Source organism: Arvicola amphibius, chromosome 12, assembly GCF_903992535.2.
Source record: "Arvicola amphibius chromosome 12, mArvAmp1.2, whole genome shotgun sequence".
Taxonomy (NCBI): Eukaryota; Metazoa; Chordata; class Mammalia; order Rodentia; family Cricetidae; genus Arvicola; species Arvicola amphibius.
Window position 1 is genome coordinate 138635314 of NC_052058.2, and position 23440 is coordinate 138658753.

At 49.8% G+C, this 23440-nt stretch overlaps 1 protein-coding gene across 1 annotated transcript in view; it reads right to left on the bottom strand.

Annotated features, from left to right (window-relative positions):
* Aldh1a3 (aldehyde dehydrogenase 1 family member A3) overlaps nucleotides 1–19087 on the bottom strand; it is a 34194-nt gene extending 15107 nt beyond the window's left edge. Inside the window, exons 1-8 of the mRNA XM_038313966.2 lie at nucleotides 18915–19087; nucleotides 14142–14246; nucleotides 11647–11787; nucleotides 5752–5881; nucleotides 5160–5221; nucleotides 4294–4422; nucleotides 2022–2135; nucleotides 842–944 (exon numbers count right to left, since the gene is read on the bottom strand). Of these exons, the coding sequence (XP_038169894.1) occupies nucleotides 842–944; nucleotides 2022–2135; nucleotides 4294–4422; nucleotides 5160–5221; nucleotides 5752–5881; nucleotides 11647–11787; nucleotides 14142–14246; nucleotides 18915–19013 (883 nt within the window). The 5' untranslated portion in view covers nucleotides 19014–19087. The remainder of the gene's footprint in view (nucleotides 1–841; nucleotides 945–2021; nucleotides 2136–4293; nucleotides 4423–5159; nucleotides 5222–5751; nucleotides 5882–11646; nucleotides 11788–14141; nucleotides 14247–18914) is intronic.
* Between the last annotated feature and the right edge of the window lie 4353 nt (nucleotides 19088–23440).

Sequence of the window (23440 nt, forward strand, 5' to 3'; positions counted from 1 at the left end):
TCACATCTTCGTGAGAAATTGTGTCATTATTTCTCAGGGCTATTTTCGATTCCAGTCTTATCTGAGTGTGGAGTGGAAGGCTTTGTTCTCTGCGCAGGGTCTGGCACCAGCGGACAGCGGAGGAGGCTGTTCTTTAAAGGTTAGGTGTTCTAAGGCCTTTGAGGACTCACACCTTCTGAGAGGTGACCTAAGATCAGGTGACCTAGCGAGCAGGTGAATGGATGCCCAGTGTGTTTCTCTCTGCCTTCTTCTGGACACAGCAGCCAACAGTAACATACATTTTAATATTGTGTCACAGGGCTCTGGCAAGACACTAGTTGGTCCCAGCCGCCGTGCAGGTGACTTTCCCAGGGAAGAAGGGACACAGGAATGACCCCCCAGAGCTTGTTTCTGTTTTGTGTTCTGAAGGGTCAGCAAGGCTGTCCTCTGCTGTGTCAGGCCCAAGACATAAGAAGAAAGACTTTAACTCATTCAAGAGCCTAAGAACAAACACTGCAGGGATACTGGCTTGAAGAAAAATAGCTGACTGAATGGGGAGCCCACTTCCTCCTTCCCTAGCCCAGAAGGGCCCCTGCAGGAGAAACTGGACCTGGTCTTTGGGCTCCTCACATCTCCTTCTGTTTTCTTAGGTGCAGGAAGGTAATCTTAGCCTTCAGGGGGCATACTCTGCAGTCCCTGTAAGCCACCTACAGGCTTGCCCTCCATAGGCCTGGGTCTGAGAGGGACAGCAGGTGACCCGTCTCATGAGGGAAGCATCCCATTATGTGTGCTTGCTCCTCTTTTCATGGGTCCTGAACAGACACCAGGAAGCGAGGAACGCGCTACAGCCCCCGTGACTCACAGTCCGCGTCGGCACACACGATGCACGGGTTCTTGCCCCCCAGCTCCAGTGTGACCCGCTTCAGGTTGCTCCGGGAGGCAGCCTCTTTAACCAGCTTGCCAACCTTCAGGGTGAGAAGAGGTTTTGTGAACTCTTAGACACGGTGAACTTGGCCCCAGCAGATGCAGGCAGGCCTGGTGGTACCGTGGTCATCTGCCTCAGCGAAGCACCTCAGTATCACATTGTTCACACAGCCTCGGTTCCCCAGGATGGCCACGGCTGCTGGTCACCCTACTAAGAGTGACAGCTAAGACTCTGCCAGCTTGCTATGGAGGTCATGCTGAGATGAGGGGAACGGCAAAGATGGCTCATCCTGGTGATGCCATGTGACCAATCTAGAACCCTTAGAGACTGAGCCCACCTTGGGAGGAGGAGTGAGAACTGGTAGCTGATAGAGTGCCACAGGACAACACTCCCACACACTATGACAGGGGCTCTCTGTACCCTGAGGTACACAGATAGAGGTGCACTGGCCTAAAATGCCCCTCCTGACACATCCTGGCAACAAGTGTAACGAGACCCCAAGAACCTCTGAGCTGGGACAGACCCAGAAGTCCAGGGCAGATCCCACAACTTGGATCTGAATTTCTCAGTGTGCACAGTGCCAGGACTGTTTAATGCCACACGGATGAATGGTGGATAGAGGCTATGGTCTAATTCTGACTAGAGTCTCTAAGGATGCTCACCCTGACTGCTACAGGGGGGAGACAAGAGCCGGGGAGGGGCTTCTAGCCAGACTAGGTAGTTCAGAGATGTCTATTTTCCCCATCATCCTGCTTGTCTTCTTCTTTTTTTATTGATTTTTATGTGCTCTTCACATATGAAGGACATATAAACATTTGGAAAGCTCCAGGCAATACAACTGGTTTTCTACCAGCTTGTTTATCATCTCTTAGCTGTAATTGATATGCTATTGTTTACTATACAGATGTTTTACATTTTTATCTTATCTTATCTCTTATTTATTTTTTTAAAGTCTTCCAAGTTCTAACAACTATGTATTTAGCTTGGAGGCTGGAACAGTGACATTTTACTAATAGTTAGACTTAGAATGGAAGAAGCAAGTTGTATTTGAACTTCTCAAGAAAATGTCTGTGGGTCTCAGAGGACAGAGCAGTTGTTGTGGCTGCCAGAAGCTCACCTCTGTGGACCCCGTGAAGGCTATCTTGTTGATCTGCGGGTGAGAGGAGATTGCTGCTCCTACTGTGGGACCAAAGCCTGGCACGATGTTCACCACACCCGGAGGGAACCCGACCTGGGAGGAACAGAAATGGCATCAAAGAATCAGATGGACAGCATCAGCTGCAGCTGCAGACCCACCTGCAGGGGTGGCGAGAGTTGTAGCCCTGTGATATCCCCAAGCAAGGGAAGCTGGGTCACGCACTGGCCAGGACATAACTTCATTGGCAGCGCACCCCCCTCCCACTCCTCATCCTAATCCTCTGCTGCAAGCTGGGAGAGCAAACCTGAAAGCACTTAAGAGAATTGATCACCCTCTCTCCTAAGAGCCTTTCACCCTACAGGGCTCAGGGAACAAAGGTTCAGGAATGCCACTAGGTGGCAGTGGTCCTCTTGTATACGATTTTGTGTGTGTGTGTGTGTGTGTGTGTGTGTGTGTGTGTGGTGTGTGTGTGTGTTGGGAAGAATGTGTGTGCATGTATGAGTATGTGCTTGTATATCTGTATGTGTATATGTGAACATGTATGTTTATATGTAAAAATGTGTCTGTATATGATCATGTGGGTATAAGAGAGCATGGGAATGTGAAAACGCGTGTATTTGTGAGAGAGTGTGTGTTTGTATGAATGTATGAGTATGAGTGGGTGAATGGGTGCACCTGTATGTGTGTAAGAGATTATATGTGAGTCTGTGTGTGCATGTTTGTGTAAATATTTGAATATGAGAGCATATGTGACTTGTGTGTGACTGTGTGTATATGACTATGTGTGTGTGACTGTGTGTGTGACTGTGTATGTGACTGTGTGTGTGTGATTGTGTGTATGTGACTGTGTGTGTGACTGTGTGTATGTGACTGTGTGTGTGACTGTGTGTGTGACTGTGTGTAACTGTGTGTATGTGACTGTGTGTAAGTGACTGTGTATATGTGACTGTGTGTGTAACTGTGTGTATGTGACTGTGTATATGTGACTGTGTGTGTAACTGTGTGTGTGACTGTGTGTGTGACTGTGTGTGTGACTGTGTGTGTGACTGTGTATGTGACTGTGTGTATGTGACTGTGTGTGTGACTGTGTGTATGTGACTGTGTGTGACTGTGTGTGTATGTGACTGTGTGTGTATGTGACTGTGTGTGTGTTGAGGGAAGGAGCAGTTCCTTGGTCACACCACCATCCAAGGCATCCATTCTCTTGCCAAGCCAGTGTTGGGTCTTCCTCTGCTCCACCCCCATCCGGGTAAAATGAGAACTCCTTCCCCTTGCTGGCCCCACTGGGATCATCCAGGACTGGTACTTGCTGAGGCAGGGGGCTGCTAATTCTTCCATACTCACACTCATGCAGGGTACATATGAATATTAATATTAATGGACCTCTCCATTAACAAGACTCTCACCAAACTAACCAGGAAGGAGGTGCCATCCCCAACACAGCTGGTTCTTGTCTATCACTTTATTTGCAAAATGCCACTTTAGGGCACAATGTTTGCATTTTTATTTTCCTAGACATTATTCTGTAACACTTGTTACTAGGATCTTGGGATCCTAGAGCCTCTTTTCCATGATAAGCATGCCCTATGTGGCCCCTGAAAGATAGGTGAGACCTAGCTGCTTCCAGAGGCCCCAGCCTCCCTCAGCAGTCCAGCGGGTACTTCCCAGCTGCAACAGTCTGGCTGGGAGTAAAACGGTGGCCTTTCTTCCAGCTCATTTTTCTTCCTGTCCTTTCAGTCTTTGCTATGTGCACGCTGATGATGGAATGGCTGAAATATGTTTCCAGGTGTGTCTGGTAGGTGTCCCTCTAGGTCACTGCTTCCCTGAGTTGTGGCTCCCCTGGGGTGGGAAGGACACTGTGGAAGTTCTTGGAGACATATACATAGCTGTAGCTATCTAGCTAGCTGGAAGGCCACCCTTCCCAGAGGAGGAAGAACCTTTTCACATCCCGTGGCCAGTGAGCCGAGGACCTGCAGAATTTGGGGCTCCCTCTTTTTTGACCCTCCTGCAAACGCTCTAGATATAACAGAGTGTTCACAACTGGTTTGTGACTTAGTGAGAGGAATCAGATCTTATTAGGACTATGATGAGGAACAGCAGCTTCCAGATCAGCTCCCACAAGCAAAATACAGTCATGCCCTTCCCTCTGCTCTGTGCGTTGGTGGCTGCTGTCACGAATTTTCATGGTGCCTAGCTCCTGGGTGTGGAGATCTATCCAGAATATCTAACATCTTCTTTCCAGACTTCTTACCTCTTTGATGAGAGAGCCAAGGTACAGGGCGGTGAGGGGTGTCTGCTCAGCTGGCTTCAGGACCACAGTGTTCCCACAGCACAGGGCAGGAGCTAGCTTCCAGGCCAGCATCAGCAGGGGGAAGTTCCACTGTGCCAGAGCACAAGAAGAGGGCCCTGAGGCTCAGGTCCACAGTGTCCCCAACCCAGGGCCCACTCCCTTCTGTGGAGGAAACCTCCTTTGCATGGTCAGGATGGGGCTTCAAAGGGCAGCATTGCTCATGCAAGACTGCAGGAGCTCAGGGCTTGCTTAGCTGCACCCTGGAGATGCTAATATAGAGACACTTTTATCCCATGTGAATTCCCCTTCCCTCCAAAATGCTTGCAAAGGGTGACACTTTCCTTGTCTCTCCTGTTCTCATTTACTCAGTTACTACGGAAGTGGCCCACGGCTTCCCAAACAGGCAGCACTGAGTTCCCCATCATGCGCAGGTTTCAGCGGCCTGGCGTCCCAGGCTGCATGGACCCTGCTATCTGACAGGTGTGTTCATCTTAGCCTAAGCGCCCACTTACCAGCCTCCCTCTGCTTTCTTCCAAGGAGGCTGCCAATCCATGTCTTTGCCCAGACAGTTCCCACTGATTGCAAAGCCCTTTTCCCTGTTGACCAAACCTCCTTTCTGCAGCTCCAGTTAAGAGATTCTTCATCCCAAAGGAGCAGGCCACTTCTGACCACTCTGCTGGAATATACCGTGTCTCCTGACCACTCTAACGCCCTGAAGCACCCCCAGACACCCTCAGGCTCAGAGAGGCCCGTGCCTCCAGGCTGCACTCAGCCAATGGTGGTTGCCACGGTAGAAACAGTCTGTGGCGGCAAGCGTCCATACTCACCGGGGTGATGGCCCCACACACTCCGATGGGCTCGTGCCTGGTGAAGCACACAACATTGTTATCTGGAAGGGAGGTGACACAGGGAAAGAACAAGGTCATGGTCAAGAATTCCACATAGACCCAATGCTTGGTGGCGTACACCTTTAATCCCAGAACTTGGGAGGTAGAAGCAAGTGAATCTCTGGGAGTTCAAGGTCAGCCTGGTCTCCACAGCAAGTTCTAGGACAGCCAGAGCTACACAACAGATAGACCCGGTCTCAGGAAAACAGAAGCCAAAACAACAACAACAACAACAACAACAATGAAACAACCCCACAAAAACAACAAAACCACAAACAAACCAAAAGGAATTTCACGTGGTAAAACTAAAAGAAAGGAGTGGAGAAGCCTGCAAAGATGCCAGGTCTTATCTGTTGCACAAAGCCGTGGCTTGAGCTCAAAGCAGGAACTGAGTTCCCTGGAAGAATCAACACGCTGCCCTGTGGGGAAAGGGCTGTGGGCAGGAGGCCCCAGGGGAAGCGCCTGGAGGGAGGAGAAGACAGATTTCCCAACAGACCCAAGGGAGGCTACAGTCTCTCCTGAGCAGACTCACCTGTGGGGATGGTCCTGCCCTGGATTTTGTCTGCCCATCCGGCAAAATATCTGAAGGTCTTAATACAGCCCTCCAGGTCCATAAAAAAGGCGTGAAGGAATGGCTTGCCGGTGTCCATGGTCTCCAGGGTCTGCAAGAGCAAGAGGACTCTTTTTGTAGACAGTTTTCTTTTCTCTTGTGGTTGTTAAGCAGAGGGGTGCAGGAGAAAGCACAACCATGGGGCATAGCTCTACACCTCCCCTCACATGCCACGTCAGAAAGCCTGCCTCAATGCTGAAATGGACCTGCCCCCTACTGGCAAGGACTGGCCAGGCTCTTTTGCCTGGCGCTTGAAGCAGGGGACTGGTGAAGTGTGGGCCGTCTTCCTTGCTGCTCATTTGGAGGTACTGGGCACCGTCCACTCTGACCTTTGCTCTTCTATCCAGAGCAGTCTCCACTGGACCCCAGACTGCAGATTCATGCACCCCAAGGAGTTTTCAAAGTTTGGTTAGAAAGAGGGTGGTTTCTTCTAACAAAAGAGAAGGGGAAGGCGTTGGCTTTTCCATCTCGGCTGAGCTGGGTAGTGTGACGGTGGAAAGGATGGTGCTCAGGAGGGTCAAGCCACCAGCACAAAGATGTGATGCTTCCCAAGCCGGCTGCAGGCCGGATGTGGAAACAGGGCAGGGAGGGCAAGTTGGCTGGACTAGGCGGTTACCCAGGCCGGGGTGCTGCTACCGCTCAATGTTGGGATTCTTTTCTATTTCTAGCCCGGGTGAAAGAAACCCCTTTGTCCCTCACACCAGCAGTCCCGTGGGGCACTACACTGAAACCTCCAGTTATCCGGCTTCACAGGAAGTATCCACGCGATGCATTGCCTAGGGCTGGATTCCTGCTCAAGTGTCTATGGAGCTAATGATGCTCGAGCAAGGGAGCTGCCTCCTCATTCCTCACCCAGGGCTTTATCCCCAAAGCCCTTGTCTATGCCTTGTGTGCTGGATGTCTCGTTTCCCATCAGAAGATGAAGGGGCAGACGCTGACACTAACGGGGTCGATGACTCCCTAAGGCCCCCACTGCCTTCTAGTCAGCCACCTCAGCCACCACCAGTTAGGTGGCTGTCCCTAGGCATTTGGAAGGCTTATGATATTCAGGGCTCTTCTGTCTGACTTTTGCTTCAGAGACAACCAAAATAAGCAACCACCTCCCGTGTGCGTGGCACGTATGTATGTATGCACATGTTCACGTGTGCGTGGACACATGTGCGCATGGGTGTGTATGCCTGTAGAAACTTCTTCCTATAACTTGACACCATACTTTTTTGAGATGGGCTCTCCTTGAGCCTGGAGTTCACTGATTTAGCTAGACTGGCTGGCCAGTAAGCTCTAGGGTCCCCCGTCTCTATCTCCCCTGCCCTGGGATTTACAGGTACATCCCGACATACCTAACACTTTAAGGGGCGCTGAGGATCCTAACTCTGGTCTTCACGTTTGTACAGCAAACACTGTGTTGACTGAGCCATCTCACTTGTCATAAGAGCAGTCTCCCCTGATTGATGCTGGCTGAGCCCCCCAATGTTTTTCCCCTCAGTTACCTCTGCTGTAAAATGAGGATAATAATGTTTTCACCCTCTTGGGGCTGGTATGTGAGCTAAGGGAATCGATGATAGCACTCGTATAAGCGGCCAATGCGGTACAGTTGTGCTAACTGGCAGGTGACCCAGGTTTTCTCTTATGTGCTAGACAGGTGCTTGGTGATCCTCACTACGTCCCTGAGGAGGAAGGACTCAGACTTGCTGAAGATGACAGAACTTGACTAGGTCTGACTGAGGCCTGAGTCCTGCTTGCAGCATCGACCCCCAAGAAGCCGACGTGACCCCCTGTATCTTTACCTTCGACCTCTGTGGGTTGGCATCCGAGTTGGCACTTTCATCTTCTGAGGAGAAGCCTAGCATTTTCAAGAATGTCCAAAGGACCCTGTCTCTGTGAAGCTCCCAAGAGCATGCGCACACCTGTGCATGAAGCTAGGGGCCTGTCTGTTCTTGGCTCCTTGCTGAGATATGGCAAGAGAGGAGTCACTGGTGGAGCATGGCGGGAAGTCTGCAGCATGACAGCCCTCTGTTTCCCATCCTGGATTTCTATCTTTGGCTGGCTAGTCTTGGACAGGGTACTTCCTTTTTCTGGTCTTCAACTTCCTGATTTTGAGATGGGATAGTACATACTACAAGTCCAGAGCCTACATCAGCTTCTTGGAGGGCATTCAGTAAGCATTGCCCACAGATTTTTTTTAAATCCTTAACTTAGACATGTTTGCTTAGTAGAGTAATAACTTGAATTTTCTAGGTTGGTTGTAAAGAATCTGTCCAGACAAACTCAAGTTTGCAAGAAATTTAGACAGCAAGCTCCTTAAAGGAGATTGCTCGGTTGGTTAAGTGCTTGTCTTGCAAGCATAAGGACCTGAGTTCAGTCCCCAGAGCCCATGTTTAAGAAAAGCCAGGTATGGTAGCACAATCTCGTAGTGTCTCCATGGGAGAGGCAGAGAAGGATCTCTGGGGCTCACTGGTCAACAATCCTTACCTCATGCATGAGCTCCAAGCCAATCAGAAATTCTATTTCAAACAAACAGTGCGGAGCAGCACCGCACACTGACCTCTGACCTCCACACGCACACTGAGGACTGTGCATGCACATCCACATTCACGCGTCGTGCTGACTAGTGTCTGTCAACCCGACACAAGTTAGAGTCATTGGGAAGAAAGAACCTTGACTGAGAAAACATCCCCACGCATGTGCACAAGTCTGTGGGGCATTCTTTTCTTGATTAGTGGCTGATGGAGAGCGCCAGAGCTCACTTTGGCACACTGTGCACAAGTTATCCTGGCTGGGGTAAGAAAGCAAGCTGCACAAGCCACGAGGAGTAAGTCAGTAAGCATCACACTCCCCTGGCTTCTGCTTCAGCTCCTGCCTCCAGGCTCCTGCCTGGACTTCCTGTCCTGACTTCCTCCAGTGATGAAGTGGGACCTGATAGTTGTAAGGTGAAATCAACCCTTTCCTCCCCAGGTTGCTTTTTGGCCATGGCGTTTTTTTTATGACAGCAATAGAAACTCTAACTAAGACACATGTACATCTTCACCTGCTCAAAAAAGAAATGAAAGATTAAAAAAAAGAGGAGGAGATTGGATTCAGAGAACTGAGCTTGAGAAAGCAAGTGTTAGCTGTTGACAGAATCAGACAGTTGTCATGTGACTTAGTTCTGTGATTCAAACATGAGCCACCTCAGCCACTCCCAGGCTTACTTTCTTGAGCTTATTAAGAGAGAAATGCACCTTGGAAAGATGAATGCATCTCAATGTTCGGATGCTACAGGATGAGAACGCTCTGGTATGCAGCCCCGAATTCCCGTATTCCCACACTGTACAGGAGGTTCTGGAAAGGGCACTAAATTGAAGGAAGATCTTCCCTTGCAGGAGGGAGCCCCATTTGGCACTTTACTGGATGAGCACCCAAAAGGCTACAGCTTGGGCCCAGGGAGCCTCAACATATCGAGAAAGCCACGAGCCACTGAGGCTCCCACATCTGTTTCTAAACTTCGAACACAGAATAAACACCCAACTCTGACAAACCACTGAGCTGGCAGGAGGATACGACAGAATAAAAAGCACTTTGCTGCTCAAAAAGGCAGGAAACCATATCAAGGTGGAGAGCGAGGGGCGCCCTCCTATGATGTGGTCAGAATTTTCAAAGCCATATTTCCCAGTCATTCTTGGGTCCCTTTAATGTTGTGGCCAAGAGCTGGATCCAATTCTTGTGGGCAAGCAGGTTGCGGTGGCAGGAGCCATGCGCTAGGTGCCGTCCCCATTCCTCCCACCTGCGTCTGTCTGCTATCAGAGCAATGGGACAGGCTGGCGAGGAAGGTGGCCTTGCACTGCTGCTCCACAGATGGCACTGACACTTGAGGACAGGGTGGGTCGGGTTGCCCAGGGCACATCCTCTTGAGCCTGCTATTAGTACTCACGGACATTGCAGACTGATGAGCTCATGCGGGGGAAAACAGAAATGTTTTTGAAAAAGCCAGTTTGGCAGCTTGCACAGTGCGGCTGGTTTTCGGTGCAGGAAGAAAGCAGAGGCTCTCTGGAGCTTTCGCCCTGGGAGGGAACTACGCTCACTCAGATTCATTCCTGGGAACAGGAGGCCTAGCAACTGGGAGGAAGGAAGCAGAGCTCCTGGTATCCACAGACCCCTCTCAAGGAGAAATCCCCTAGTCCCAAGGAGTACACTCAGGACAAAAGCAATTCAGTGTCCCGCCTGATACTGTTCTTGGGAAGGATGGCTACTCTCCTGGTTTTCAACATCAGAAAAAAAATTTTTTTTTCTAAATCAAAGACCAAAAAGGAAACGTCCCTGCCCACAAAATGGGTCTCAAGGTTTGGAAAAAAATTAACCAAGAAATTGAAGTGTACAACAGCTGGAGTGAAGGCTGCAATGGTTTCAAGGTTCCCCACGGGGCCAGTGATGTACCTCGGGGACAGGGGCTCGCCACCCAGCCTGAGGACCTGAGCTGGATGCTTGGGAGGACCTCAGATCTCCACACGTGCACAGTGGCAAGTACACACCCACATGCATGCACACACCCGTTCCTCGCATTTAAGACACAAAAAGCTGCCTGTGGCCCAGAGATGTCCCCCGGGCATCTACGTCAGGACCCAAGGAAGACTGAATCTTGTTACAGAACAGACTTACCCACCCATGGGTAAGCTGGATTACTATACCTGTCCCTGTGTCCTAGCAGAGGAGCTAAGGTCTCTAAAAGGTGCTGGCCAGCAGGGAGGTGGGGCATCTTGGGTCAGAGCCTGGGGCTCAAGTAGCATCAACATGATGATTGCAATTATTTATGATAGCTGTTTTCTCTTTGGTGCTTCCTGTACGCTGGGGACTCTGCTGAAGATTTTAAACAGTTCTTCCCCCCCCCCAGCACTTGGATATCATTATCTATGCTATTTTACCTGCAGAAATAAATCTCAGGCAGTTAAGAAACTTGCATGTAATTGGTAAGTGGCAAAGCTGGGATTTGAACCTACACCTTTTATGCTGTGGGCCTTCCATAATCGAATCTTGTCCTTGCCAACATTCTGGATGTGCTCCCCACTGTCCAGGTCAGGGGTGATACAGGACTGTATTTGGATCATACAAGGTCTTCGATTTTCTATAAACAGTGCTGTTTGTTTTAATAATTCAAACAAAAGGACTACAACCAGTTCATTAAGCCTGTGGTTTCACGTATATTCTATGATGCCCAAAACCTTCAGGTAGTGCCTGATCCCTAAATACATACTGCATTTTCCCCTATTATAAGTTCCTACAACAAAGATTAGCTTACAAATCAACATAAGAGACAAGAAGCAGCAGTTAATAAATAACATTCTAACAGTTCACTGCAATACAAGGCCAACTGCTTATTTCTGCGATGTTCCGTGCAATATATTTGAGCTGAGTTGATTCTGGATAAATGAAGCCTCAGATGGGGAGACTAGCATACCTATGATGAGGTTATATTTATATTTGCAAGGAACTTAATATAAAAAAGAAAACAGTTAATACATAAATGTACTGGTGAGTTCAGGTGAGCTCAGGTTTTGGTGACCAGCCGTGAATGTCCCTAGTCTAGGAACCACTGAGGCAGGGGAACTTCCTTTACACAGCTTGGCCAAGAAGCTGAGCTTCAGGGGAGACAGTCTGACTTTAAGATGAAAAGGATGAAGTCCTGCAGCATGGCCACCCACTATCCATGTCCAAAGACCAAACGGACCCATGGCCACACAAAACAAGCACCTCAGATGCTTCCAGCCACATCCCATAATACCTCAGTGAGGGGAGCAGTGAAGACAGCCCCGCCCCCCGCACCTGCCCAATGCCTGTACTCACGGCCAGGATGGCGCGATCCCTTTCCAGGAGATCAGCCAGCTGGTGCAACAACTGGCCTCGCCTCAGGGCATCCAGCTGGCGCCACGGGGAGTCCCGCTGGAAGGCAGCTTGTGCGGCCTCCACTGCCTTGTCCACGTCGGGCTGCATGGTGAAACAGAGAGACTGTGTCACTTTTCAGGCGGCCGCAGTCTGAGGGCACAGAAAACAAGCAGTGTCTTGCCGTGGAGCCAAGGAAGGAAGGGAAGCCCATAGCTTCAAGCAACAAGCTTTTTAAATCATTTGGATAACTGGGGGCTTCCAAGTAATTTTTTTCCTTGCGTGGTAAGTATTTTAAAATATTTCTGTAATGGTCAAGTATTAATGTTTTATGGAGTTGTTGACCTCAAATGTTGCTTTTGATGACCCAGTTCTAAAAGGTTTTCCAGGACAGTAAGATGATAGCTCAGCTGGCAGACAGTCCGCTGTGAAAACCTGAAGACCCGAGTTCAGCTCCCAGAATCCATAATGCAAAGGCAGGAACGACTCCCCAAATCTGCCCTCTGACCTCCCAGAGAACACAGGAGTGTCTTCAGGCACACACATGTCACATACACACTAACAATAAGGAAAATAAGGTATAAAATTAAAAAGATATTCCATGTACCAGCTCCATTTCAGTACACCCAGAGACCATTTCCTCTCTAAGTGTTACAGGAGAATAGCAACCATGGGAATCCTGGTGATTTTTTTTTTTATGCTGAGAATTGAATTGGAGCCTTGCATGTGCTAGAGAAGCCTTCACTACTGAGCCTCTGCCCTCAGTCTTTTAGGGCAGAAGCGAGAGGTCTACAAAGAAGAGCCACCTGCCCTCATTTCAGGAAAACAGGCTCTGAAGATCTGGTTGCTGATGGGCAGTGGTTCACCCTGCCCGGAGCCTGCTTCCCTCAAGTGATGTGGCAGGTAGTTGATGAGGATCCCAGAGGCCAGGAGAGGACTTTGCTAGAACCATTCCCAAAGGCTTCACAGAATGGGGGAAGCTTTAGCAAGGCAAATATTGGACACTGTGGTTCTTGTCCTGGTTCCCGAGGGGAGGCCAGGGCCTCTCCGGCTGCAAGGGACAGGCAGCCTCTGTCTCTGGGTGTATAGAGCAAAATGTTCGTCCAGTGGATGGGAGGAGCCAGTGCCTGCCACTGGGTTCCCACTTTCCTCCTGGGGTGGCCCTCCCAGCTCCCTCCCAGCTTCTCCCCCACTTCTTTGCTTTGAAGAGTATGGTGCCACAGAGAGTGGGGTCTATGCAGGTGAGCCACTGTGCTTCCTGCCCATCCAAAAGCTGTCTCTGGTGGAAGAAAGACCACGTCTTCTTCCCTTGGCCTCACCAATGCACCTAGTAAGGATATCTGTCTGCTCAGCAGGTGTGACAGTACACACCTATAACCTCAGCTCATGGGAGGTGGAGGCAGGAGGATCGAGAACTGGAGGGAAGACTGCTAAATAGAGAGCTATCTCAAGAAACCAGGGGCTGAGGATGAGAGGGTGTTGCTCAGCATTGGAGTGTTTACCCAGCATGCAAAAGGGCCTGGGATTGACCTGCACCCCCCCCCCAATTTCTAGCATCTGTAGTGCCAGGAAGATTCCCAGAAACCTAGGAATTTCCCCCTAACCTGGAAAATAATGCAAGATGGTATCTCAGAATGGGGGGGTGAGGGGGGAGAAGAAAGAAAAGAGAGGGATAGGGGAAAGGGCAATGGTGATGGGAAGGGATGGAACAGAAGAGAGAAAAGGTGACGAAGAAAGAGAGGAAGGGGGAGAGAAGGAAAGGAGGGGAGGAAGGGAGGGAGAAAGAAAGGCAGGCAGGCAATCCATCCAGTACTCCAGAGGTTAAGCAGGGGATCATGTTTTTCTTCCCTCTGTAGGAGGTTGTTACCCTAATCGTCTTTTATTTAGAGGTCCTTCTATTTAAAACACATTTTATGGCCTTGAAAAGTAGACACATGTAGAAGTTCCTTCATGTCTGTGTGATAAAGGAGACCTTACACTAGACGCAAGGTCTCACATGGGCATGTGCGTTTCCACTAGCAGAGAAATCAAGCAGTCATGTGACATATTACTACCCCCCACCCCAGGATCATTTGGGAGCATCCTCCCCATCCTTCAAGGTCTTTTTTTTTTAAAAGTGTCTCCTGCCAGAAAGCTACTTTTGGTGAAACACCCCAGCAGGAAATGCCTTCTCAAAGGTTCTTTAATGCTCACAGGTTGAAATAATTGATAAAAAACCTTCCCTTTAGCTGTGTGATGAAGACAGCTGAGGTCATCCTCAGAGATGGAGAAACATCCATCAAAGACGGTGAGTCTTCGCAGAGGACCATCTGTAATTGATCCCGCGTCTGAGCTGCACATACCGGCCGGTTGCCGCGGTTCCCCTGGCTCTACCTGGAGGTGAGCCCATGTGGTTTACAGCCAAGCCACACAGCTTCCTCAGCCTTCACTTCTCTCTAATGGAATTACTCAGGACCCACCTTATCTCCTTCCTCCACCTCGCATATTTTCTCGAGGGTCGAGGGGTTATATGTGGCGAACTTCTTCCCACTCTTGGATTCGTGCCAGTCGTTGTTGATAAATATCTAACCGGGAGAGGAAGTGCAACAAATTAGGTTTAAATCAAAATCATACAATTTCAACATGCTAAGGACCTTAGGTAACGTCTTGTCTACTTTCTCCCCCACCTCTTCCCCTGGAGTGGGGGAAACAGAACACAGAATCACCCGAAGCATCCAAAGGGGAATGAATGGCCTCACAGTTAGAACCAATTTGACAGAATTAATCTAAAGTCCTCTGGAGTTATTTTTCTAAATTATATCTTCATTTGTAGCAATAGCATGGATTTGTTGAGGAATAGCTGAATTAAATGGTTACACGGCTGTGCACCTTGAAGTTCGCATAGCAGGAGGGCTTTGACGGAAGGGTGGGCAGGCTTGTGCACGTACAATCAACCACGTCCCGAAAAGCTGTAAGCTATGCACACCCCTTCCTCCTTCCAAGCAAGATCCCCAGAACCTAGGTTTATTCGAGATCTTCCCATAACTCCTTGGGCTTCTTTAAGCCATGTAGTGGCATGGTCTCTACCTCCTCTTTACAATGCTTGCTTCCTGGAGCCTTTTACAAAACCGGCGTTGGAACACAAGAGTTAAATATCTGGGTTAAAAACCTCTTAGATTATGTTAAGGGATATAGTAAACTACCCTTTATATTCAGAAATAAGTAGCTCACAAAACATTATTTTATAGAAGCCTCCATTACCCAAAACATAGCTGAAAACACAATATTTAAAAAGAATTTATCAGATCGGCGCACTGAGACCCATGCTACTTACTCTGACTTTTTCCTAAGCTCTAATCTCCTTTAAATGATGGCATTAAAAGTTGTAGCTTTGGGGGGCTGGAGAGACGGACGACATAGTGGGAAAGAGCACTGGCTGCTCTTCCAGAGGACTTGGTTTCAATTCCCAGTACCCACGTGGCAGCGCACAACTGCCTGTAATGCCATTTCTAAGGGATCTGTACCCTTACACAGACATACATGCAGGTAAAACATAATTTTTTTTTAAATGTGGCTTTTGCAAAGAACCAGAAATGGAGGGGACCCAGAACAGACAAAGCAGGTTCTGATGGCATAGAAACAGCCAGTTTCTGCACTTTCTGGACCTTCTTTCAAGTAGCTCACCCACAGAAAAGCCTGCCATGGGCCTGCCTCGGTTCTATAGCCTGAAACTGACACAAGTTAGTAAAATGATAATAATATTTTTTTTTTTTACTGTGGGGCTAATTTCAGTGATGGAAGACAATTCATTTAGTACAGGACCATTCCCTGCTGATAGTAGACGTGAGAGCAATCGTGCTCTGAGCGTGTGACTTGGCTGCCATGGCTTCAAAGTCTCGTATAGATTTTAAAGCAGAAGGAAACCAAGTCAGGCTACCTCAGGAGGGAACCTCAAACACCAGGCAGGCTTTGGCCAGGCAGGTGAGCAGGGGCTATTCCAGACCCTCAGTATGGAGTTTGGAGCCGAGAGAACGAAGTTCCAGTAGGGCATACCCATCCAACTTCTGGGAGCTCAGCGCCTTCCATGTGAGGCCAGGCCCCCAGGGAAGCATGCGAGGAAAAGGCCTGGCTACAATTACAGGTTTATTCTTCCAGCTGAAACCAAATCCAAGAGTTCACTTTTGCCATGCAGCAAGTAATTACTCGGCAGCAGCGAGAAATTAATAAGCAGGGAAGGAGTTAGTGCCGAGAGGAAAGTGAAGCCAGGAGCAGGCCCATTTGAAGGAAGATGAAATTTCGTCGCTTAGATAATAGCAACTGTCAGTGAAAATTGCTGATTCTAGGTCCTTCCTGGTGTCAATTCCAAGAGGGAGGGAAAATGAGAAGGTGGTAAAAACAGAGCCTAAAGAGCAGGGAGTGGAGGCAGATTGCAGTGATCGGATGTCTGCTGCATACACCTCATCTCCAGGCACACTCTTCAAAAAAATACATACATATACATATATATGTATATATACATATATATACATATATATAGCCTGGATATATATGTATGTATACATATATAGCCTGATTGTCCATGACATTGATCCTTAGACCTTGCAGACCAACAACCTCAGATAAAAACTCCATGATAGGCCGTATTTCTCCATCCCAGTGTTTCTCACTGAGCAGAGCTGTTTCCATTATCCTACTTGTTCATTTGTGATCTTGTACGTGATTCTTACTGCTAGGTTTCTTTCCACTAAAGCAGCTCATAAACACGAGTGAAGAAACAGTCCCGGGCGGGGCCTACCACTAGTGCTGGCTGAGTTGTTGTGAATCATAACGTACTAGCTGACGGGTCTCGGGAGGAACTGTCTTCATTGACTCGTGAACTGGCAGGAACAGGACCTTACTGAGCTATAAGGTTAAAGATACTTTGAGATGTAAATAGAATTCACATATTACAGACAGACCTGGAAGGCGGACTGGATAGAGGTCAAGGTGACGGTCACAAAATAGAGCCTTGCTGGCATTATTTCCATCAGCTTCCATTGGACTTGGCTAAATTCAAGATGTCTACATTTTTGGGAGATTTGGGGGAATTCTACTTTTCATGAAAGAGATGGTAACATTTTGGGTTTTGACGGATTAAAACACTTGAAAGAGAACCGCTGCTAGTGGAAGAAATTTTATAAAGGAAGCGAGTCCCTAAAATGGAAGGAGCTGCCATCCTCTACCATGAGTACAGAGACTCTCCAGAGGACCCTCCCTCTCCTCATCAAAATCGCTCCACATGACCTGGTGCCCAGAGAAAAAACCTGAGACCAAATGAAAGAGTTTTGGTAAAGTCATCCTTCTGAACACTGGTAGATCGCCCTGAGCTCAAACCGGTCCTCCATGTTGGAGAAGCATGGTGAGTCAGGAAAGACGCACACCCTTGCTGGTTCCCATGCTTCTCAGGCCACTGTTTGTCCTGGGCCTGGGTTCTGCTCTGCGCATCTGTGGCTCCCTTCCTTAGCCCAGGGCACCCTGATGGGACAAGACTCACCTTGGCCTTTTAATTGTTGTAAGAGGGCTCTGCAGAGGTGCACACGGAACAAGGTGGGAGCAGGCAAAACCAATAAGGGGTTGAAGGTGCAGCCGGACATCAGGCAGTTAGAGAAAGCATCTCCTGGAACCTCCCAAGGATCCCAGATCTCAGATCCCTGCAGCTGTCTCACCAGAGTGCTGCAGCACCCCCTCTGACACACCCGCAATTTCAACCCGCAAAGGCAAGGAGGGCTCTGTCAGAACAGCAGCAGCAAATCTCAGTTTTAAAAATGAAAAACAAACAAACAAACAAAAACCCTCCCAGGATTCTCTCCATAAAGGCTGCAAGGGCACCTTTAAAGTGTTCTGGGGATTTGCCTACAAGAGGCAAACTTCTCCTGCCGTGTAGCCAGATAGTTGTGGGACAACCCTGTACACTTTCGGGTTACTGTGGTGTTCTACAGAACTGTAGAAACAAAACAGAACGGCCTGCACCAGCACAAGAACCTCACCACAGTGTGGGTCTGAAAAAGCCAAGCCATTATTCCTCCCATTCCCGGTGTTGCTGTTGGAATTCTCCTGCGAATGCTCATCCGACTGAGGAAACCTACATTTACAAAACTTCAGTCCTCCCAGGGTTGTGCCTCTCTTGATTACAGAGCCTTCCTTGGAAAAACAGTTCATGCAAATGTCACGCAATTTATATGCCGGCATGGCCAACTTTGGGGACTAAGTGCCAACAGATCCGAATCTGAAGGCCACACAGAGCGGCCTGCCACTTTTGCCTTTTGATTAAAATTATTCCAGAGGGATAATTGCTACGTTTGAAAATAAAATTGATGAGGGTGGTTTCTAAGATTGTGACAGCTGGAGTTGGGAGCTATGGATAAGATGTGCAAATAAGATGGGCTGAAGTTTCCAGACCTGAAGCCAAAAGCTGCCCTGGGTCTGAGTCCCTCAGATGCCCCACATCCAGCAGGCACAGAGCCACGCATCGCATCCCAGAGTTTACGGTTGTTCTTCCTCCAGAACACCATTGTCCCCGTAGCTCAGAGCAGGTATCTCAGTACTCAGTTCCAGCTTCCCAGGAAAGGGCAAACGCCACTACTCCTGGGCTCTGTCTGTGGCTGTGTTCAACCCGCAGCTCTGTTTCTCTAGGCCCAGTCCTTGAACGTTCATCACTAATCTCCAAGTTCCCTCCTCAGTTCGACTGGGTACAGGCCGAGCACACGGAAAGGCACCAGATCCTTCTTTCGCTGCCTAGGAAGACCTACTTCCCACTTGCAGTTCCCAGTGTTAGCTCATAGATGAAGCTTAACTCATCTTGGAGTCCTCAGGTACCTCTACCCATCCCACAGCCCGGGTCCTTCAGACCAGAAACCCCTCTGCCAAGAAGTCACCGCTCGCCCAGTCACTGCTGCAAGCATCAGCGCTCAAAGTGGGCTACGGCCCCGGCACATGGGGCCTCTGCAGGCTACAACTCCGCAGCTTGTAGGTTGCGGAGTTGCACCCTTGCTCCTCAGGTTTTGAGGCTTAGCTCGCCGAGCCAGAGGCGCGGGTTGCCACTCTGGGTGCCCCCCTCAATGAGGTTTCGGAGGAGCCGGACCCCACCAGAGACCCTCAGGTGTGGGCAGCTCCCTGTGGACTCCTAGCAGGGTTGGCTCCTGGTCCCGTTCTCCCTACCAGACTGCTGGGCACGGGAGTCCGAGGCCGTCGGGTCGAAAGGGAGCTCTCCTCACCTTGGTGAATTTAACCTCCAAGTTGCGGATGGGGCGCGGCAGGGCAGGCGGTTTTCCATCCAACTGTCCGTTTTCCACAGCCCCGTTGGTGGTGGCCATGGCTGGTCTGCGTTCCCAGACCCAAGACGTCCGAGTCCCCGAAGCTCTGCCTGGGCGGTGAGCGGCTTGCTCCGGGTGACAGCTCCGCGCCTTTATGCAGAGGCCCCACGCCTCCCGCCCAAGGGGGCCGCCTAATTGGCTGCAGGACCGAGGAAGGGAGGGCGGGCGCGGGAAGGGAGGAGGGGACCCAGCCGCTTGTAGCCACCCCTCCTGCTGTCCCTGCCCCTGCGGGAGCCGGACGGTCCCGGTCCTACCTCGGCTGCGGCGGGAGTGAGCTCTGCGCTTCGCCGGGCGGCCACGCGGCGGGCTTCTATAGCCCTGGAAGCTGCCCTTATGCGAGCTCGGAGAGGGACTTCAGGGCCGAGAATTCGCAGGACTCTGACATCAGTAAGGGCAGGGAGCTGGCGTGCCGCGATCGCCTTAACTGGCCCCTCTCTGGGCAATCGGGAGACTTTGTCCGAGGCACCTGTGGTTCCCGACCGCAGCACCTGTGGTTCCCGACCGCAGCAGTCGCTCGCTGCACTTGCCCAACTTTGGCCGAAGTGAGCGCTCGCTCTGAGGCCCCTACGCTGCGTCCGGAATCTGAGCATTGTGTGGCCATCACCCATCGCTGCCTTGGCTTGGGGTTCAGTAGTCAGACTTCCGCGCTCCATCCTGTCCCAGCTAGAACGGCTGGAGTTCCAGTCTGAGCCGAACTGGCCGGGAACTTCCTTCACAGCCAAGACAGAAGGCAAAAACGAGGCGACAGCTCTTCTGCACAGCACTTGGGAGCCTTGCGGCTGCTGGTCCTCTGATCTTCATAAGCACACACCATCCTCAGGCCCAGCCCAAGGAAGGCAATTATTTAATATTTGAAACTCATAAATTACATCTCTTGTTTTAAAAATGGTGAAAAGAAATCCCCCAAACACGCAAGGCATAATGAGATCTTTGCAGCTGTTTGCTTTCAGATTCAAAACTCTTAATGTTTGTGTTGCCCAGAACTGCTGAGAAGGGGTAGGGATAAAAGCATGTCCAACTCCTTTTATTTTGCCATTGAGGAAAAATGGTCTTAAGTCCCATCTGAAACACTGGAAAGCGGCTCACCCAGGTATAGGGTGGCTTGAACCCCTCACAGGAGAGGCGCTTTAGTTCTCAGAGAGGCTCAGCCACCGTCTCTTTCTTTCCCACGAGAGTCAGTGAAGAGCTCCCTCTGCTCTAGGTCCTCAGTGTCCACTCTGTCCTTCACGTCCTTCCTCATTGCAGCGTCCCTAGGCGTCCTTCTGGATAGCGGAATAAGCTGTGAGTCTTTGAGCTCTGCTCTCTGACAGTGGGAAAGTCCTCTGTTGTATAGGCGAGACTGGAGAAGGGGGACTGTGCGTCCCCAAATGAGTGAAGACTGACAGACATCTGAGACTCTGCCTCCGACACTCTGGTAACCAACACTCTCTCCTCATCTCCCCTGCCACTTGCTGGGCTCTTTGCCTGTGTGGCTGGTTCCATGATTCTCACCTTGGTAAAAACATCTGGGATGTCTCCCACCCTGGACGCAAAGTCTCATCATGTGAGTGTTTTTTGAAATAGTGAAAGCCCCTGCCCTGTGCAGTGGCCAAGGACCAAAGGCTGGCAGTGGTCACAAGCCTATCAGAAAGAATTCTCATCCCACAAGTTTATTTGAGATTCTGCCTGGGTTATCAGTTCATCGGGTCTTTAAGACAATACAAGCTTTGAAAATGCACAGAGAATATTGGCGTTATTAAATAGTTGCTGGACTGGTGGGCGGGGGGCAAATGGGACTGGGAAGAAGCACTCTGCTAAAGGTGGCTGGTTGTCACTGCCAGCCACAGGGTGGACAATGCAGACAGCCTCCACTCACGCACCAAGACTCCCTCCTGACCTGTGGCGTCCGAACAGCCTTAGAGTCCGTGGCCACGCCACAGACAGACCAGCTCACCTTCGACTCTTCTTGCTGATTCTCACGTGATCCTGAAGTCACAGTAGAACACTCAGCTATAGACCTTCCCTGTAGTAGGCGGTTCCCAACGAGCGGAGAGGGTGGGCAATGAACTTGGCTCTGGGCTTGTCCTGACTGGAAGGCTCTTCCTCCACGCCCCTCGGCTTGTCGTTCAGCAGGCGGGGAGAAGCTGAGATGCTCAAGTTCCCATTTTACAGGTGAGTAAACAGAGGCAGGTGGATACTTGCCCTAGACATCACTGTCTTGGAGGAACCAGAGGCAGACTGTGGGAGCGGCTGGTGCGGGATGTAAGAAGTTCTCTTAAATTTCTCTGTCACATTTGTTCACCCAAGGATATGCCTGTGTCCCAAGGTGGCCGCATGTCACCTGCCATATTGAAGGTAATAAGTGCTTTATGGGGTGATAAAATAGTGGGATTGTCCCTTCTGGCCGAGGCTACTAGGAACCAAAGTCATGGCCTTGGCCACAGGGACCTGGCCCTAGGGATTAAAGGAGACAGGGGAGGGGATGGACACTCATTACTCTTCACAGTGGGTCACCAGGTGTTTGGGAACTTCCTGAGCATTGTGGTTGGTGAGAGCCCAGCCTCCCTCCCCCATCTCTGCCTCCAACCCAGCTGTGTGATCCTGGGTCGGACACTGGAGCTCTGAACTTTAATTTCCTTTCCTGTAAACTCCCCCCCCCCCCTTTTCCCCTTCCCAGCACTTGGGAGACTCAAGCAAGATAAGACTGGACAAACTGTAAAGTGCTGTATAGGTGTCTGTTCCTAATTTTCCCAGTTTTCCTAGCAGGCGCTTTTCCTCAGAAGTCCGCGCGCTGCCCTCATTTCTTCCTGGCTGATGGAGTTCCTGCAGCCTACACTTTCCGGCTAATTTCATTGTTTTTGTATTCGGGTTGGTTGTGCTGGCACTGTCTGAGGCTTGGCTTCTTGACAGGTGTGTCATGTGATCTGGGACGATGTGGAAGGCTTGTTTGTGTGATACACATTCAATAGAAATAAGCATCATCGGGGCAGTACCTCCATACCAACACCGACCCAGCACCAACATGACAGTTCAGAACTGTCTCTAACTCCAGTTCCAGGGGGAATCTGACACCCTTGTCTGGTGTCTGTGGCCATTGCACACATGTGGGACACATATACATGCAGGCAAAGCACTCATACACATATAAATGAGCAAATGAATACATATTTTTACAAAGCATGGGGACTGGAGGAATGGCTTAGTCACTTAAAGGCTCTCTGCATGGGCACGAGGCCCTGAGCTGGCTCCTCGGTATCTGTGAAAAAAAAAAAAAAAAAAAAAAAAAAGGCTCTCGCTGGCAGCATGCGCCTGTAACTCCAGCACTACATGGATGGGGGAAACAGGCAGATTCCTGGAGCTTGCTGGCCAGCCAGTCTCTCTGGAGTGATGAGTGATGAGAGAGACAGCAAATGTCAACTTCCGGCCTCCGCACAAATACGCACGAAGGAAGAAACCAAGATAAAATAGAGTACAGACAATGTCTCGCGTATCCCAGCCTAATTCCGTTTCCAAACCATGAGTGCTTGTGGGAGATGTTGAAATCTATAATAAACGTGATTAATAATGGGTACGATAGAACCCTCACTTAATTTTACTTCATTCCAAGTCTGGTGTCTGAGCTTCTGGGAGGAGTGTCTGTACCTTCTGGGGCTCTCTGGCATCCAGGAACTGTCTCTCCTTGCCCAAACCACTCCCCTCACTAAGCGACTAGAAGTCGGACCCAACCCAGGTCCGTGACTGAGTGCTCTGAATGGCTTCCCAGAGAGCTAAGCTTTTCCGACAAGGAGGTTTTTGATAAGGTGAAGGCAGTGGGATTCTTAGGTGACCTCTGTTGACAAAGGACAGCTAACCCCACTTCAGATTTCTTGGCTGTAAATGGGGTTGACAGGTGCCCCAGAACTAAGGCAAGGCTGACTGCATTGTAAGTGCCTCCTTACTGGTATCCTTGAAGCAGTGGCTGCGTTGTTGTGGGAATTGTCCAATGTTGGCTAAATTCATTTAAACAGGGAACTTCTTGCCATCCAGATTTTACGAATTATGATTCATTAATTCCTCCTCCTCTGTGCTACAATTTTGTGAGAACATGCAAATGAATCTGTTTTCCTGTGTTCTCCTAGTTTGCTCTTGCTGGGACAAAAATACTTTGGTCAAAAAGCAAGTTTAGGTGAGTGAGGAAAGGGGTTTATTTGGCTTATACTTCGGGACCACAATCAGTCAGTTGAGGGAAGTCAGACAGGACCTCAAGGAATGAACCTAGAGGCAGGAACCAGGGAGGCATGCTGCTTGCATTCAATGGCTCAGTTAGCTACCTCTCATATGCAGCCCAGATTCGCCTGCGCAGGGATGGTGCTGCCCACAGTGGTCAGTGAAGACAGTCTTCCACAGATGTGGTCCTAGGGCAGTCTGATCTGGGAAGCTCCTCAATGCAAGTTCCTTGTCTAAGATGA